This window comes from Channa argus, chromosome 1 (genome assembly GCF_033026475.1).
Source record: "Channa argus isolate prfri chromosome 1, Channa argus male v1.0, whole genome shotgun sequence".
NCBI classification, from domain to species: Eukaryota; Metazoa; Chordata; class Actinopteri; order Anabantiformes; family Channidae; genus Channa; species Channa argus.
The window spans coordinates 26,639,935-26,658,470 of record NC_090197.1 but is presented as its reverse complement, the minus strand read 5'-3'; the positions used below and the strand labels follow the sequence as shown (position 1 = coordinate 26,658,470).

At 37.1% G+C, this 18,536-nt stretch overlaps 1 protein-coding gene across 1 annotated transcript; it reads left to right on the top strand.

The window, feature by feature from the left end:
• Positions 1 to 292: 292 nt before the first annotated feature.
• On the top strand, positions 293 to 7,082 carry sdhaf3 (succinate dehydrogenase complex assembly factor 3). The gene is made up of 2 exons (XM_067510472.1): positions 293 to 635; positions 6,232 to 7,082. Exons 1-2 carry the CDS (start codon positions 459 to 461, stop codon positions 6,424 to 6,426), a joined length of 372 nt encoding a protein of 123 aa, XP_067366573.1. The 5' UTR covers positions 293 to 458; the 3' UTR covers positions 6,427 to 7,082.
• The last annotated feature ends 11,454 nt before the right edge of the window (positions 7,083 to 18,536 follow it).

Genomic DNA, 18,536 nt, shown 5'->3' with positions numbered 1-18,536 from the left:
GTTTGACTGCGTGGTAAGCAAGTAAAAATTAAGTGGAGAACGTCATTAATTGGATCGGGCCTATTTATTATTTATTATTCCCTCTTATTTAAAGAGAACAGAAACTGTACGCATATTATTTATTTCAAATTTTTAATTACTGGACTTGAGAACTTTTCTTCACTGAAAAGTATAATTTCTATTATTAAAAACAAAGGGAGCTTTATCATTGAGAGGAATATACAGAGGATTGTACTACTCCTTCAGTCCAGTAGGTGGCGGCAGGTCACCTATGTCTCCTGAACTCGCCAAACAGAAGAAGAAGGAAAAAGGAAAAAGGAAGATTTCCGGGCTAAGCTGTGTTGCTTTAAATGATTAGCTTTTTATAGTCTTTGCAGTTATGTTATGTGTCATTGTTTTTCAGTTATAGGAAATCTGTTGGAAGTTTCACCTCCGTTAGAAACTGCCGCTGTTATTTAATGGCTGCGTCCAGTCATGTCTCCAAAGTGCGCTCATTGTACAAGAGGATTCTGGTCCTGCATCGGTTCCTGCCTATAGATTTAAGAGCCCTTGGTGACCAGTACGTGAAGGGCGAGTTCAGGAGACATAAAAGTGCATCGCCCGAGGAGGTGAAGAGCTTCATGGCAGAATGGCAGGTAAACGGTGACACGCTAAAAACGATTTACTAGCCAAACTTTCAGTTCAAAGTCCTTTTACTCTTTACTTAAAAGTAAAAATGAAGGCTTCAGCTATCACTTCACGGGGTAATTTAAATAACCTTACGTGAAAGCTTGGAATTATTAGGTTAATTTTATTGATAAGCTGACTGTCAATATTTTATTTTAAAGGAGGTTTTTTTTACGACACTAAAGTTGTCTTTTTTGTCATTTGATTGAGAAAATTATGAATTCCATTTTGTATATATTATCCACTAACATTCCAATCCACCCTTCCTTTTATTAAACTATCAGCTAGTTTGTGCAGCCTTCTTTGAAATTATTGTTCTTGTTCTCAACTATTTAGCTACGTGACTGGTTGTTGCAGTGTATATCTTCGTAAGAATAAAATTATTATAACTGCACAGTCCTGAGGACAGGACAAGACTTAACAGGACAGTGCAGTTATAATAATTTTATTCTTACGAAGAATAAAATTATTATCGAGACTGCCAATGCAATGTCAACCCATTACCACATGATGGCAGGACAGCCTCATAAAGGCACTGATGGAAGTGGATGTACATACATACCTACTGTGCAGAGATACAATGACAGTAAAGTGCTTTACAAATAAAATGAATTATTATTATTATTATAAAGTGTATTTTTGTTGGACCAGAATTTATTCATCACATTTTAGACTGAAAATAACTAGTAGGCATCTCAGACTTTGAGAGTAAGATTCGTGGGAAAGTGCAAGTCTGTAATAACTGATGCCAGGATACTGATCATGCGAGTGTCAGGTCACTAAAAAGTCTCTTTAGCAACAGGTGCTGCTTCAATGATTATGTGTACATGCACACAGGTACTAATGTTTACAGTCACGTTCTTATTTGTTTGTGCAATGTGTGTGAGAGACCTAATGCTACGCTAGAAGAGAAATGGGAAGACAACAAATTTCCACTCCAGTATACAAGTGGTAAGATGAAGATAGCTGAAGAAGATTCTCAGTTTTTAATGGCATAGCCAAACAAGTTGTGGCTTGTTGTTAACCTGACTCTAGTCTTACTTCAACTACTTTTAAAGGTCCTTTTAAAGGAAAGTTGCTTCCAATGTCTCAGTGTTAGTTAAGTTACATTTCTGGTGGTGCACAGGTTTGCCAAGAGAAACAAAAAGGTAGAAATACTTAAAATGAAGCTGTACTAAGCCAGTTGTGGGTAGTTCGATTGAAAAGGTCTTAGATATTTTAGAATGAATGTCTCAGAACCACATCATGGTTTCTATAACGAGCAAACTAAATATACAAAACAAAATACAGCAATGGTTGAGTAACTGATCATTCTAAGCCTGAGCTGACCTTTTTCAGTCTTGGACCAAAATGAGTAGAGCATTCCAAACAGCCTGACAGTAGCCTCTTAAGGCCTGTCTAGATCCGTGTGCTGATGGGGGACCAGAATATTGGGACCAGAATATTTGCTACTCATCATCTTATTTCCAAAATAACCTTAATCATGACAGCTTGCCAGGTCTGTTTTATGGCCCTAGAAAGAGAGCCAATGTTTTCAGCACAATTATGCACTGCTGGGGAACGGTAAGTCACTCATCTGCAGGTAATTTCTCTAATGAAGTAAATGGTGATTGCAGCTGGAATCCTGAGAGGTCTCTTTGGCATTGCAGTAGCTGTGGAACCACTGGGGAGGAGGCAATCACTTTCATTATACCACCCTATATCACTGTATATTTTTCTTACCAGAAGAGTTCATTTGAATTGGTCTCACTCGAGGGGATGAGGGACTGTTGTCATGTTTTTTTGGCTTTGGCTGTTTTAGATGAACAGATCATCCAGGGAAACTTGGTTCAATGAGTTCACTAAAACCATTCATGTCTGAATTTTTGGTTTAACTGTAAATGTAGAGATGAAGAACAGTAAGTCTCTGTGTAACTGCTGAAGCCTATAGCCTTTTGTTTTATTATAACATTCAATCATGGTGGATTTAACTTGCCCTTTCTGACATAAATTTGCAAAAGAAGACTCGTGTCAAATTGAAAAACGGCCTCTACCATGTACTCTAAAATAATTCATAAAAATATACAATTAATAGTAAGTGATTACATCATTATTTTTCCTCCTTGAATCACCTGTGCAGTCCATTGCTTTCTAGTGTCACACAGTCAGTTAAATGGAGAGCATCTGAGTGCAATGAATGTGTTAAATATAAGTAGACATCAAGTAACTAGTGAATCAGTATCCTGGGCACAAGAACAAAAGAACAGTCAGCTCTGTGAAAAGATTATTCAAAATCAGAGGTCAGGGGACAGAACAAGAACATTTTCAAGTTATTGTCTCACTCTGTAACAACTCTGAACAACCAGTGTTTCTGTAGTAGTGGTCAGCATTGGCTGATGTCTGCACTATTATTTATTTTATGAGGATTTATTAATTTCAGCTACCCAACAGAATGTTTGTATTTGACATTTTTATTAGATATTCTTGTTGCTGCTCACAAATAATATTTTAAAAATTGAAATTAATTTGGTTCTGAATTCATTTAGTTTGCTCAATGCTGTTTATTTCTATTAAGTTGAGCATATTTCTCTCAGTTGTTATTATTAAAAACAGAGAGAATTAGCAAAAAAAGAGAGGAATAAGGAACAAAACAGCCTCCCTGCTCTCTAACGATCAGCATTGGCATTAGCTTATGAGAAATCCATATTGGTCGACGAATACTTTGTAATCCCAACAAACTCTAAAGACCCCTAAGACCACTTCATTCTTCAGAACGTTCTATTTTAAATCTTCATATTATGCCATAAAATCAATAGATTATAATTTTCTGAATTAGGGCATTAGGACATACATAAGTAGCCTATTTGAAGCAAGTAGCCTTTTGACAATAACGTGTGCTAAAGTCAGTAGACTGTTGATGTATAAATACAAGTTGATATCAGAACGAGCCCTTGAAATCCAGCTGTGGTCAGGTTTTACACTAAACCTTCGACAAGTCGGCAGTTCTTTTACAGTATAATGCAGTTGCACACCGTGAAATGCATTAAGCTTGGATTGAAGATTAGTATTTATTGTACATTTCTCATCTCCCTGCACCTGCACATGGAATCAGTTCTGGTTTGTACAGGTGGCTCTGAGGAAACCATGAACGCAGAATTTTGAGAAATGTTCGGCCCATGTTTGTAATGATTTACAAGCCTAAATAGCTCCAACTCCTTTAGATACTAACAGATCTAGTAATTGAATATGGCTTTCTTATGCTACTGATCTTTTCTTATTTCAATTTCAGTTTAGCCAGTCTCGCAGCAGAAATGCTGACTGCTGGTCAACACAGCATTTATAAGTCACAATCACTTTTTATACCCTTTCTGTTGTTTGGCAACAGAAAAAGAAAATTATGTAAAAAAAAAAAAAAAAAAAAAAAAGTACAACCATGAAATTGGCTACATTAAAACACATAAAGTGATGACAGAGAGCAAGAGGACACTGTACTGCTATAATTGTTGGTCTCCCACCCTCCTTTCCCACCTGCTCTCCCACTGACTACAAACATGGAAAAGTAGTTCTGCACTATATGTGTGTTGACAAAGTCATCATTACCATAAATTTTTATTCAACTGGAAAGAAATACCTCTCACAGATTTTAAAAGTCTATATTCTTTTTTTTTATTATAGTTTAATTTTCTTCAAGAGCATTGAATGTGGTCCATGTGATTATTTTCTATACCTGCTAAACTGATTTAGAATCAGTGGTAGATGAAGTACTCAAAAACTGTACTTAAGTAAAAGTATAAATAAACCATAATGTCCTCTATTAAAAGTACCCACTAAAAATTTGATGATTTATATTTTACTTAATATTAAAAGTAAAAGCGCTTGACTATTTTTTTTCTATGTCCTTTTCTGTCAACCAGTGCTGTTTCATGTTTGGTTGAGCATTAACAAATTAATGGTAATAGACATAAATGATGGGTTAAAGATCTAATGCACAGCTTTATTTCTAAACTACGGATATTGAGTGAGAAGAAGAGGTAGAAACTGCCAAGTTAAAATTTTTGAAGCTAAAGAGTAAAATTACTGTTTACCAGCTAACTTTGAGTACTGCTAATATGTCAAATAGTCAGCAGCTTTTGGGTTGTCCCTTCAGTGGCTGCCACAGCGGAACATTTTCTGCACGTTGATTTGGTATGAGTTTTTTTACACCTGATGCCCTTCCTGCCGCAAATAAGTCTTAAATAAAAACATGGAAGGACAAAATGGAAAAAGTGGTTTGTTTGATTGATTTTAAACAACTTTAGTTAGAAATGTAGTGGGAGTAAAAAAAGTGATAAAAGTGAGCAAAGAGATATTTGCTCTTAGATGTAAGTCCAAGTAGGAAAAATTAAATCTACTTAAGTAAAGTATACATACATTAGTACAAATTTATTTTAGTACAGTAACAAAGTACTTGTACTTCATTACTTTCCACCACTGTCTAGAATTGTATTTGTTATAGGTTCAGAACATCAGGTAACAACTAAAAGTCCAGATTTTGCAATAGGTAGTGGATTCTCAGTTGAATGCAAATAAAACTATTTGATTTATTAAAAGCCCTTCATATTTAAGGGTTTAAATTCTACACCACTACTATCTCAGCTAACGACAGAAAACTAACTAACACACCATTTTCACTGAAGCACTGTATTTAACAGCAACTGAAAACACACAAATGTTTACTACGTAATGAGTCTAACACAGCTTTAACACTCCTGACTGCATACTGGTTCAACTTCCCTCCCTGTCGGCTCTTTCAGAAGAAGCAATCAAACACTGCCTGTGGTTATGGAGGTAAAAGTCATAACTCTAATTGCAAGGTTGGCAGTCCAGTTTTTAACTTTTCTTGTCCAAGTGTCCTTTAGCACTGAACCCCAGTTCACATTGACTTATGTGGTGTCAAGACTATCAACCAAAAAGTCTAAGCTTTAAAGCTAATATGTAGGTGACTGCTATAAACTAATATTTCAATCTGTAATTCTTCTGTTAGTTTAGTTTGTCCAAGCTTTTCAGCTTTTTTAATCAGAATATCACAAGTTTGCATACATTTTGTTAATATGTGGTAGCATTGCCTTTCAATTGCTTTTAGTTTTCCACAAGCTTCACTCAACAATTTGTAGGAATTTTTGTCCACTCCTCTTGGCAGAATTTGTGCAACAGAGATTCAAGTTTGTGGGCCTCTTGGTAGGAACCTGCTTTTTTCAGTTCAGCCCACAAATTTTAAGATTTAGCTCAGGAATTCTTTCATTTATTCCTAAACTCTTACTATATTGTCCATATCTAGTAAAGTGTTATGATAAATAGTGAATATTGAACTAGCTCTATGAAGGTTCATGGCTGTTATTTATGTTATTTTATGGGCAACAATGGTTATAAATTGATCATTAGCACAGATGTTAGTGTGTCAAGTCTGTTTGACCTCCCTATTTTCTATGTGGCAAAAAATGTAAATTAATTACATGTATTTGAAAAAAAAAAAGGCTTAGTACTGTTCTAGTCACCAGTGGGAGACCAGGTGCTAACTGCTGCTGCTATTCTGTGTCCACTCCACAGAACTACAAGGACACCCTGCAGACTCAGGTTTTGGAGTCAGTGGAGAAGCAAGACCGCTCATTACAGTTCGGAGCCAGTCTGTCAGAAGGAAAACTCAGCGACTTCCAGGATGAACAGATTGGCCAGCTGTATGAACTCATGCTGGAGTCCACCAAACCCAACAGACAATTTGATATCCAGGAGGACAACAACTGAATCGGCAGTCACGAAAATGTGCTTAGACAACCAAAAACCAGAAGGTGCTATGATTCAGACCACTAATATTTTTCTTTTTACTGCTGCAAACGAAGAGTGGTACTCAAAGTCTCTGTAGAGGCTTTTAAGAATATTTGATTATATTGAAGTGCTGTGTAATATCTCTGTGTTCCTGTGCTTGTCTTCTTTACAGTGAAACTAAAAAGGGTCCTCATGCGCCTAAGCAGGTGCATTTAGATGGAACTGATTTGTTTCACTTGACAACTTTCTTTTGCATGGAACTAATTATGAGCTCATGGCTGTAAGGGAAAGACATTTAGATGTCTCCTCTGCAGATGCACTGGGAGCTCACGTCACCATTGCCTCTTCAAGCCTCAGCGATGATGTCGCCATTCTTAGGGTGAAGTCCTCGTTATTCATATGGAAATTTAAACAAAACCCACATACCAATACCATTAGTTATGGCTTCAGAGGGAGATGCACTGGAATTAAAGCTGTTGTAAAAGTGAACTCCTATTGTTTAATGCACCAATTCCATTCGAGAGAGTTTAGACATTGTTGATATGTCCATGAATAAATAGGAGTCAGTCATGCACCGTACAAATGTCCTGTCACTGTCCTGCATCTGTTCCAAGTAAAATGCTGCTACAACCCCAGCATTCTGCTGACTTCTCACTTTCTGTTGATTTTGTTGTCTTTAGAAATTTCTTAAATATTTAATGACTCCTGTTGTTCATAAGGTCTGACAACAAAAGATGCCTCCAGCTATTGGACCATGGCCCTCTTTTTACAGTTCACATTTTATTCCTTTTCTTTCTTTTCCAGCTCTTTCATGGTGTTTGTTAGTAACTAAGGGAATTGTTGAGGTTAGGGTTTTAAATGGTAAATAGTCTGCACTTACACTGCTTCTTATTCACCCATTCACACTAAAAAACTTACACACTCACACAGCGTAGGGGGAGCTGCTATACAGCTGGCTTACACTCATCCAAGCAACTAATTTGCAGCTTAAATGTGACAGCTGGAGCCAGGAATCGAACAAACAACTCTGTGATGGGTTCAAAAACTGCTAACCCTTCAGACTTGTACCTTTTTTTTTTTTTAATCAATTTGCCTGTGTATTCCCTAATTTAAGATTTGTATTTTAAAAAAATCACATGTACATCTCAATTAAATTTAATTTATTGAAAAGCATTTAGGTAATGCAGCAGTGTGGAAAAGGTTCTCATTCTTTATGAGAGATTGAGAACCTTTCCATTCAGATTAGTCTATTAATTGCATTATTTGCACATGTACAGAATTTACTATAAAGAAGGAATCAGAAATTACTATAAAGGATTATTTAAGTTTTAATACTATCAGCATAGAAGTGGACACATGGTACTGATGGAACTTAAATGAATGATGTGATAGCAGTGAAAATTCAGGAATTCATTTCTACAAACACGAAGTCCCATAGACTTAATATCTCTCTTCTCATTTTGTACATGGAATAACAAGCTCTCCGGATATTAATAACTTGGTGAGGTTTAAAACAATTATGTAGAAATCAGCCAGCATTACACAATGATCCTCAGTCCTTTCTGATGTGATTCATTCCTGAGCAGGTACAGATGGCAGAGGGAAGGGGGCTGGTGTAGTGATTACTGTCCACCAGAACTTTCCCATTTATTTATTTATATATGACAACTGAAGTAAAAGCATCTTCATAAGAATTAGCGAATAGCCAGGACTCGCTATGATCGACACATTTATGCTTTATTTAACGGATGTTGTACTAAACTACCTACTGGCTTTTAGTTTAGTGTTTGTTTGTTTTTTCATGCATAATGTTATACAGAGTAAGTAAGCAATTTCCCTCTATTAGCATGCAATGAATTGGAATTTGGAATTTGAATTTTGAATCTTATTAAACTTAACATCTCTGTTCAGCTGCACTCTGTTTGAAGTTCTGCAGTGAGTGTGTGTAGGGCCTGCCCTGCCCTCAATTAAATAAGGAACTTTCATTACAATTTTTAATTGAAACACTCAGAAATACTGTGCAAACATAGTGGATGGTTAGTTTAGAAAGATGGGTTAGTCTTCAGAGAAGATGTCTCATTGTCACATATGTAACATAATGTCCTCATGGTGACAACAGAGCATTCTTTCACACAGGACTGTCTGGAACATCCTGTGCTTTGTTATTTCAACTACCACCCCAACCTACTCCTTTTATGCATCTCTACATACTATGTGTTCATGTCAAATTAAGAAGAGGTGATTGATCAGTCACATTGATCAAATTGATCTGTGTGTCTGTGAACATTCTCAGTTTGGTTATCCGAAAATTGAATCGTGTCAACTGGACTTCTTTCTTCTAGGTAAGATTGATCTCTGTGCCAATATACACAAGTCAGGAATATCTCTTGGAACCATTTTTTAAAAAAAGCAGATTTTGACATAATCAGTAATAATCGTAATCTGCTAGAAGACCAGTGTCACTGTCTAAGTCAAGCACACTTGTCACTGGTATGAAATAAAAGGCTCCAACCTGCATTCTGAAATGGTAGGTTTGCTTTATACCTAGTTTGACATGTCTGACTTTTTGGAGTTTTGCCAGGCATAGTACTTGCAATTCTACCCAAAGGTTTTAATCATTAGTATCTTTGTCTTCATGATCTCATAATCTTTCAAATGTGTGAGAAACATGTCCATAAAGGCATGATTAACAGTGTTACTGAGGTGCAGCATGTTTCTCATCTCTGCAGAGAACTTCTGATTTAAAACCTATTTGTCCTCATGCTGATGAGACGAGATCTCAATTAAGAGGTATAATATTATGGCTTTAAGAAAACTACAGAGGCTGCATCATACACAGTAAACTAACACACACACACACATACACACACTGCTACAGCTTAGCTAAGTTGATCTGACCCAAAATGCAAAATGGCAAAAGGCTTTTTTTCTTGCCTTAAGTTGGTGTGGACCTGCACCTGCTGACATGAGCGAAGTATCAGTTCTTATCAGTTCTTATGGACCACTGAAAACCCTCATGTATTGGTGGGCGACTGTGGCACAGGAAGGTAGAGCGGTTGTCTACCAATCTCACAGTTGTTGGTTCAATCCCCGGCTCCTCCGGTCACATGTCGAAGTGTCCTTGAGCAAGACACTGAACCCCAACTTAGTTGCTCCCGGTGAGTGTTGGCTAGCTGCATAGCAGCTCCCCCATCGGTGTATGAGTGTGTGTGTGTGATTGTGAGTGTGAATGGGTGAATAAGAAGCAGTGTAAAGCGCTTTGAGTGCCAATAGGTAGAAAAGCGCTATATAAGTGCAGACCATTTACCATTGACTAATGTATTTATTTCATTCTAAGCCTATTATTATTTGTAGTAGTAGTAGTAGTATTTATAACAATTTAAGCTTGTTTGAACCATTTATATTACTGCCTTTATTACCTAATCAAGTATGCATAGACCTACAAAAACATTTTTTTTTATTATAAAATGCATTGAACTCTTGGCACTGATTCTTCTCATTAGATACTCCTTATCTATTACCTGCAATCCAAACTCTATTCAAATGGTATTTTAACAGATTTAATATTAATATACAATAGTACATAGATCGGATCTTAGGAATTGTGATTCACCCTTTTATCACCATGCCAGCATGAAATCACCCATTTTCTTTGTTATAACTAATTTTAGTTTAAAATATTTTTTGGGATTAAATACTGTTGTGAAAAGAGAGAGAGTGCAGAGAGATACATTCTGTGAAGTGATGTGCTTTGACAGAGAAGCCAATAGTGGCTTCCTGCTCTCAGAGTTGGGTTGATTTGAGACTCACCACTATAAAGGCCATTGTGGAACAAGTCGAGTTTTTACCTTCAGTACTATTTGTGTACTGGTACATATGTTCAACAGTGACTCACTCTGCCTCCCTGTTCAGAACAAACCAAATGATGTATGTTCAACAGCTGTACTGTTGTGTGTGAGCGTGTGTGTGTGTGTCTTCAGGGAGCGCCAACTATGGTATGTACAGTACAGTATATATATGCTGTCTCAAAATGAATGTCATCATCCTGTGTGAACTCTGCACTATCATATTTTGTGATTAGGCACAGATAGCAAGGGTATAAAACCCCAGTGGCCTCAGCAATTTTGAAATGGAAGAAGTCTGAACCACCAGGAGTGATCCCAAACTGAGTAACTCTGATCAGAACTTCGGCGGTTCTCTGCATAGATGAGAACCTGGCAGAAGAATGAATAAGAACGATAGAGTTTGACAAATCACATTTAAAAGGACTTTGAGAGCATGACAATGGTTTGCTTGAGTGTCCCAGCCAAAGGCCAAATCCCACAGATACTCTGTGAATAGACCTGAAAATGGCAGTTCACAGACACTTCCCATCCAATCTGATGGATCTTGAGAGGATCTGTCAGGAAGAGTGGGATAAAGTGCCCTGGTAGGGACTCACCCAAGAAGAACTGAGACTGTCACTACTGTTCAAGAAGGATTTACACTGTACAGAATTAAGGCTGTGAAGGCTTATGAAAATAGAGATTAAAAACTTCCTGTTTTAAGAAATATATTAATAAAATAACACAATTGTATCTTTTAAGGTAAACTGAAACCTGGAGTGTTTTTTTAAATCTGACCTTTCAGTGTGGATTAACTTCACTTCACACTTTTTTCCAATCTGTGTCTTCTGAGTTTGTTCTGCTGCATGAGGCAATTACCAGATGATTTTAGGTTGAACTCCTCACTGACATTTTCTGTCACTTTGAATTGACTCAATGACAGACATGACGAAAGGCAATTTTATTGACGTACCCTGCTTTTTTTAAATTCTATTTTTTTTCTACTTGAGTCTGCAAAATCAGTCCCTGTTATCAAGGTTTTTATATATATATATATATATATATAGCTTAATCATACTAATCACCATCTTCCTATTTCCTGAGCATGGACAGTGATAAAACCAAAATGTTCTCCTCTTCTATTCCTTCCTCAACATTGACCAGGGAGCCTAGAAGTCTATCAATTATTCAAAGTCAATTATGAAGTAATTATTTTCTGTAGCGTACAGTAGATGATTCAGTATGCTTTAGTATTTTTAGAATTTTATTATGCAGATAATCTGTGCCGTGTGAGGGTTACATGGAAAACATTAAGAATCTTCCACTTACTTTTGCCTTGTCTTATCTACATGTAGTCAATTATTTTTTAATTGTTATTGGTTTAATATGAATCCATTTGACATGCTCAAAGTCATTTTGTACTGACATTATTTTTGCTAATACTACATGTATATGTACATAATATAATTTGGTTTTCTATGAAAACATTGTACTTCTTGTCCACCAGTGAACCTCCAGTAGTGTCTGGCAAGAGAAGTACCAGAGATTCTCAAAGCTCCTGTCTCAGCTTTGATATGTGATGCCTCAAGGAGAAGAATCATTTTTAACACACATGTCATCTGTTCAGTGAAAATAACATATTTTTAAACAAAATGTTTTATTATTTTGACATTTGTGAAAATGTCCCTGTCACATTCCTCCAAGCAAACAGTTATACCACATACAGGCTTAAAAATGGAAGTATCAGAGAGAAGTTCACATGGAAGAATGTAATTCTTGTGCTCAAAACATGTCAAAGACAAATAAACATATTGATTGTATGTGAGCATGCTGACCAGATTGACATGAAATAAAATACTATTCATAAACTACAAAAAACATCCAACAAACATAAAAGTCATCACTGTTGCTGTAATTGCATTTTGGTGAATGACAAGATTTCGAAAAGTCATGATGTTCTGTGGATGTTCATAATCCAGAGGATGGGACGCAATGTTTTTGTTTAGTGGGCGACTGTGGCAGGAAGGTAGAGCAGTTGTCCACCAATCTCGCAGTTGTTGGTTCAATCCCCGTCTCCTCCGGTCACATGTCAAAGTGTCCTTGAGCAAGACACTGAACCCAACTTAGTTGCTCCCGGTGAGTGTTGGCCAGCTGCATAGCAGCTCCCCCATCGGTGTGTGTATGATTGTGAGTGTGAATGGGTGAATAAGAAGCAGTGTAAAGCGCTTTGAGTGCCAATCAGTAGAAAACCGCTATATAAGTGCAAAACATTTAAGAAATCACTATACAAACAATCGTCAATCAAACATCTGAACAGGCGGTTTGAAAGTACTTCTGAATGAAAGTCAATGCAAAGATTGAAGTGGACTGAAATGAAGGCATTATTGCTCAGAGCAGTGTCAACTAAGGCAAAGATACAGTTCATGCAAGCTGAAAATGTTTCAGCTTGAGTGAAAAATGGATGTCTTATCTGTGTTAAATAACCACAGACTGCAATCCTCCTAGTAGTCAAATTCAGCCCATTGTTTAGGCTGTACATCCCAAAATGTACTGTTCTGGTTCGATCTTGCCACTTTCATTGATTTGGTCACAAATCCACAGCAGGTGGCTGGACCCCTACTCCAGCCCTTTCAAAAAGCCCAATACCACCACAAATGTAAATTGATTTTATTAGGATTTTATGCAATAGACCAACACATAGTGGTACATAATTGTGAAGTGGAAGGAAAATGATAAAATGGTTTTCAACACTTTTTACAAATAAATATCCATGTAAATAAGTGTGACTTGCATTTGTATTCAGCCCCTTTGAGGCAATACTTTGTCCTGCAATTACAGTTGCAAGACTTGTGGGGTGTGTCTCTACCAGCTTTGCACATCTAGAGAGGGAATATTTTGGCCATTCCTCTTTGCACACTAGCTCAAGCTCAGTCAGATTGGATGGAGAGCATCTCTGAACAGTAATTTTCAAATCTTGCCACAGATTCTTCATTGGATTTAGGTCTGGATGGGCCATTCTAACAGATAAATATGCTTTGATCTAAACCATTCCATTGTAGCTTTGGCTGTATGTTTATGGTCCTTGTTCTGCTGGAAGGTGAAGCTCTTCCCCAGTCTCAAGTCTTTTGCAGACTCTAACAGGTTTTCTTGTTAATGGGGAAAGTGCAGGATCTGAAAAATAAAAATGGCAACATATTGAAATACAATGGGTGCAAAAAACAACAAAATAAAAGCTTGAACATGTGCGTCTCCATATGTCCCTGAAGAATTCAATTCAATTCAATTCAACTTTATTTATATAGCACCAATTTACAACAAAGTCATCTCAAGGCACTTTACAGAATAAAGTCCAGACTACACAAGTATGTAGAAGCAACCCAACAAATCCCCCTTGAGCAAGCCCTAGGCAACAGTGGAGAGGAAAAACTCCCTTTAATAGGAGAAACCTCCAGCAGAACCAGGCAGAATGGAGAATGGAGGCCACATAACCTCTATGGCCTTTTTGTGCCTTGCCAACTCCTGAAGGTGATCTCACTGTGCCACCACCTAGATTTCCTGCCCACTGCTCACCCAGTGCCTCCATACCTGTTCCCGCAGACTACAATGCATCTGCAGTTCATGTTTCTCTGGTCGACGGTGATGCAGCGTCCGGGTGAGGTTCAGCTTTTGTCCAAACTTTACACCCTGTCGCCTGCTCCACCTTGGACAGAGCTCCATCACTGTCCAGGGTCCTTGCACCCACAAAAAAGAAATATCACAAAAATAGACATGGCTTGAAACAATAGCCTCAATGAATGTAGTGCTCCCGAAAAATGTTGCAGTAGTTGCATCCACCAACATAATGTTTACCTATCAGATTGTACAAGTACTGTACAGCCTTAATTATTTGTGGTGTAATTGTCAATTGATGGAAAATGCTATTCTGTTTGAGTCCTGCTGTAACATAAAGGAGGTATAAGTGTATGTGTAATTTCACATACACATATACATAATGTGTTTAACATGTGTGTGGCATAAAGTAACTATATGATCACACCAGTCATTGTTTTTAAGTTGCCCCACAAATGTGCTTATTATCACAAGCTTTGCCAGCACCTCTGAGTCAGCAAGCATTTGTGCTGCCATCAAACCAGAGGCCTCGGTGACATCTTTATTAAACAGAAAACACTGAGTCAGTCCTAATCACAAGATTTAAGATGACAAGTGATTACAAACAGAAGAAGCGCTATTTCTATTGATTTATGGATGCCCTCATGTGCCTGAATTGATTGAAAAGACAAAGAAAGACAGTGATGTTGTATTTATGTTTCTTTATGTGCACTGATTGGCTTCTACAGCAGGCCGGGTCAATGAGTGTAACCGTAATCAGGAGACTAATCCAAAGAGGCAGTGGAGACAACAGAGTCACTTCTCTGAGTGACACCTTCATGAAAAGGCATGACATTTCATCTGGGCATGTTTCCACCAACTTACCACAGCAACACACTGCAGCTGAGTGCCTGGCAGCGACTCACTCAGCACCAGTCACACACACATCATACTGTTTTCAATCTTTAGAACCACACAATGATGCGACCTAATGTGTTCGCTTTGGCTTTTTTCTCCATCCACTTAGAAAGATGGTGTTATCACACATCTCTCATTCCCTCACACTGCTTATCAGGGCTAAGAATGAGCACAGAGAGTTTCATAACAAATTTCTAACAATCTTCAAAAGATCATGACACACTGCAAAAATTAGACTAAGGACATCTGAGGACAATTGTGATTGGTTTTATAGTGAAGGAGGTGGCTCTGGGTATTAGTATCATGAGGTTGGCAGAAGGCTGGTTATTATACTTCATTTTAGAAAAATGTGCCTCCTCAGTGAATCAGTATTTCTCTTGAATCTGCCCACACTCCTCTTTCATACACTACATTTACATTTAGTCATTTAACAGACGCTTTTATCCAAAGTGACTTACTCGTGAGGTACAAGGCAGCAAAAATCTAAGTCAAGCAGAAAAACATCAAAGCAAAGTCCTATAAGAAAAGTGTGTTTTTTAAAATAGATTTAAGTGCATAGGAATATGCAGAAGAGTTCTGTTTTCAGCAGTTTTTTGAATAACATCTCTATTATACTCTATGGATTGTGGCTTGCTCTCTGCGGGATGTACTAAATGACTACGTGTATTGTAGACATCAAGTACAAATTGTCACTTAAATTTTTAACCTGCTGGTTTGTTCATTGAATCATTTAGATCAATTAGTCATTGTTCACATCACACTAGTCCTTGGCAACTTTTATCCTAGACCTAAATCATTAAAACTAAAATTAAAACAAAAATGCTGTAAATTTAAATGAAATAGAAATTGATGCATGAAATAAAAACTAAACAGAAACGCACTGGTGAAAGTAACTAAACAGAAAGTCAGATTGAATCCAAAAACAATATTTAAATAAAACCTGATTTGAAAATGTCAAACTATAACAACCTGGGTAGACTAATTTGTCAGATAGCTACAGCTCTGGTGAGCCAAGCACCAGGCTGCAATATGAAGATCTAATTCCCTGGTGTGAATATGTAGTGAATATGACTGTTGCGACTTCGGTGCAGGAAGGTAGAGTGATTGTCCACCAAACTCCCAGTCGCTGGTTCAATCCTTGGCTTCTCTGGACACACGTCAACGTCTCCTTAAGCAGGACACTGAAACCCAACTTAGTTTCTTCGGGTGAGTGTTAGCCAGCTGCATAGCAGCTCCCCCATAAGTGTGTGTGTGCAATTGGGTGAATGAGAAACCGTTTAAAGTGCTTTGGTACCACTAGGTAGAAAAGCATTATATATAAGTGCAAGTCCAATATGTTTTATTAAATTTCAGTTGGTTGCACATTACTAATGTCAACAAGACTGTTTTAATGAAGACATGTGTTGCAGGGACTATTAGAATCATCATGGTGGTGTGATTGTATGCATCAAAGGCTTGGATTGAGGATTTATGAAATGTATTAAAGAAAATTTCTAAATAAAAGTTATATACATATGCACTAGTTAAGATCCAGATAAAACTCTGCATTTCCTGGTGGTCCTCAATTGCTTCTGTTTTGCCAGGTTTAGTTTCCATAAATATTTTCCAGGGGTTAAATTGGGATGGAGCACACCAGAGCTGAGGTCTGCCTCCTGGCATCCACAGGGCACCAAAATACATTATCACATCATTAAAATAAAATATGAAGCAACAGATTTTATATTGCAGTGATATATTGCAGTATTGCTCATTGGAATCAGTTAGTACCTGAGTTTTCTAAGTTACTGTACCTTTACTATAATTCAGAGGGAAATAATATCCTTTTCCCCCATTATATGTATCTGACAGCTTTAGTTACTTTGCCCATGAAGTTTGTTAAAACAGAATCTAACAAACTCATAAATGCTGCTGTATAATTATGGATGAAGCAGGTCTCGTACTGTACATAAACTGTACACTCCTCTTTTACCTGCTACAGGATTAATGATGTTTAGATTAATACATGAATAATGCAGGTGGTGTAGTTTTTTTTAATTTAAATGTACTTCTTAGAAATAGGAATAAGTCCTCTCATATCATGTTTAGTGCCATTATCATCATCAGTCACCTAGAAGATCAGTCAGCCATGTTGGACGCCAGATCAGCCATCGAACGAAAAAGGTACGTTTAGATTATGTGTTTACTTTTGATTTTTTTGTCAGCAATATTATATGGACATTTAGTCAGTTATTGTTTTATAACTACCCATTCCCATCCCCAGCTGTGCAGTGCCGGTCCAAGCCCAGTAGAAATTAGGGAGGGTTGCGTCAGGAAGGGCACCCGGCATAAAAACTGTGCCAAATCAACATGCGGACAATGACCCGCTGTGGCGACCCTGAACTCACGGGATAAGCCGAAAGGACAAATTTTAAAAAAATTGTTTCATAACATCAGTTCTGTTTTTTTCTCTTCACAAATAAAATATAAATAAATAAAAAAGTAAATCTGACAACTTTATTTAGTCAGGATTTTTGTTAGCGAAGTTAACAGTAAGTGGCACCTCTGCTCCTTCATGCTGAAAGCAGCAGACTGAGGTAGTTCTGGATGTCAAGAACTATTCTATTCACTTGCAGCTAGAAGGACACCAGGGCCAGACCCAAAACACACTGGGGGAATTATATTTAATTCTAGCTACTGGCTTATGTGGGAAACTGCCCTAAAGTGAAATTAAAGTTTAATCTGTAGGATTTAATCTGTTTAAGGTGTAGGAACACCTTGGAATTCCTAGAAATAGCTGGAGCACTTGAGAAATCTCATGGGTACATGGATAGATGCATGGTGGACTGACCTGGTTTAAATGGGTTTTTCCTTATTTATCCTGATTGCATCTTTCTTATTAAAAGACATTTCTGTAGTGTGATTGTTTGTTGCTATACCACATATATTTGCATATCATTTTGTACAATACAAAACAAAAAACAGTTCTTATGCTGCCATAGGCTTAGACCACCCCCACCCACCTCCCAATTCACTAAGCTCCTCCCCTCTCTCCTCTCCCACCATCTAGCTACTATGATTTGCACCTCTTTACAGCATGTCATTGGTTTGTGTGGGAAACTGCCCTAAAGTGAAATTAAAGTTTAATCTGATAATTTATGAAGTAGAATTTACTGTACAGCCGCTTAGGCAAGTTTCCACAATCATTCCATTTATTTAATTTAAAAATGCATTTACAGCTATATACTAAAATGAGCAAAATTAAGGAGGTTTGGATATTTTCTGAAGCAACTGTATTTATGCTTGAGGAAATTGTAACAGTGAGACCTATTTTAACAATTGCATAAACTAATGTTTATTTGATGATGTGAACAGTGAACTGGGAGGTTGTTTAACTGGGAAGGCTCTAATATATTTTAATCAAAATAATACATTCAAATAATAATTGCTAACATTTTCTATGTGTGGAAGATTAAAAACTTGTCCACCTCAAAGGCCTATGGTTTTCTACAGAGGTGGTATGTAAGCTGAGGACTGTCAAGTACACAAGTTGCAATTCACTCTGGTATTTTTCATCAGAACGTCATTCGTTTTTTGCCTCAAAGAATTTTTCAAAGCCTAGATGTTGTGTTTCTTTCACAGGTATTTCAGTCACAAATCAGACTGATTTTCTACTTTTCTATCACAAATAATTGAGAAATGACAGAGAAATGTGAAAAACTCATTTGCTCCTTTAAGCACAAAACCTTTTTTTACATGTGTTTGTTCTGCAGAGGCCAAATT

Excerpts from the sequence above, each read along its gene's own strand:
- sdhaf3 (XM_067510472.1), top strand. The coding sequence starts at position 459 with ATGGCTGCGTCCAGTCATGTCTCCAAAGTGCGCTCATTGTACAAGAGG. Across the intron at positions 636-6,231 it reads GCTTCATGGCAGAATGGCAG|AACTACAAGGACACCCTGCA; the intron begins GTAAACGGTGAC and ends TCCACTCCACAG.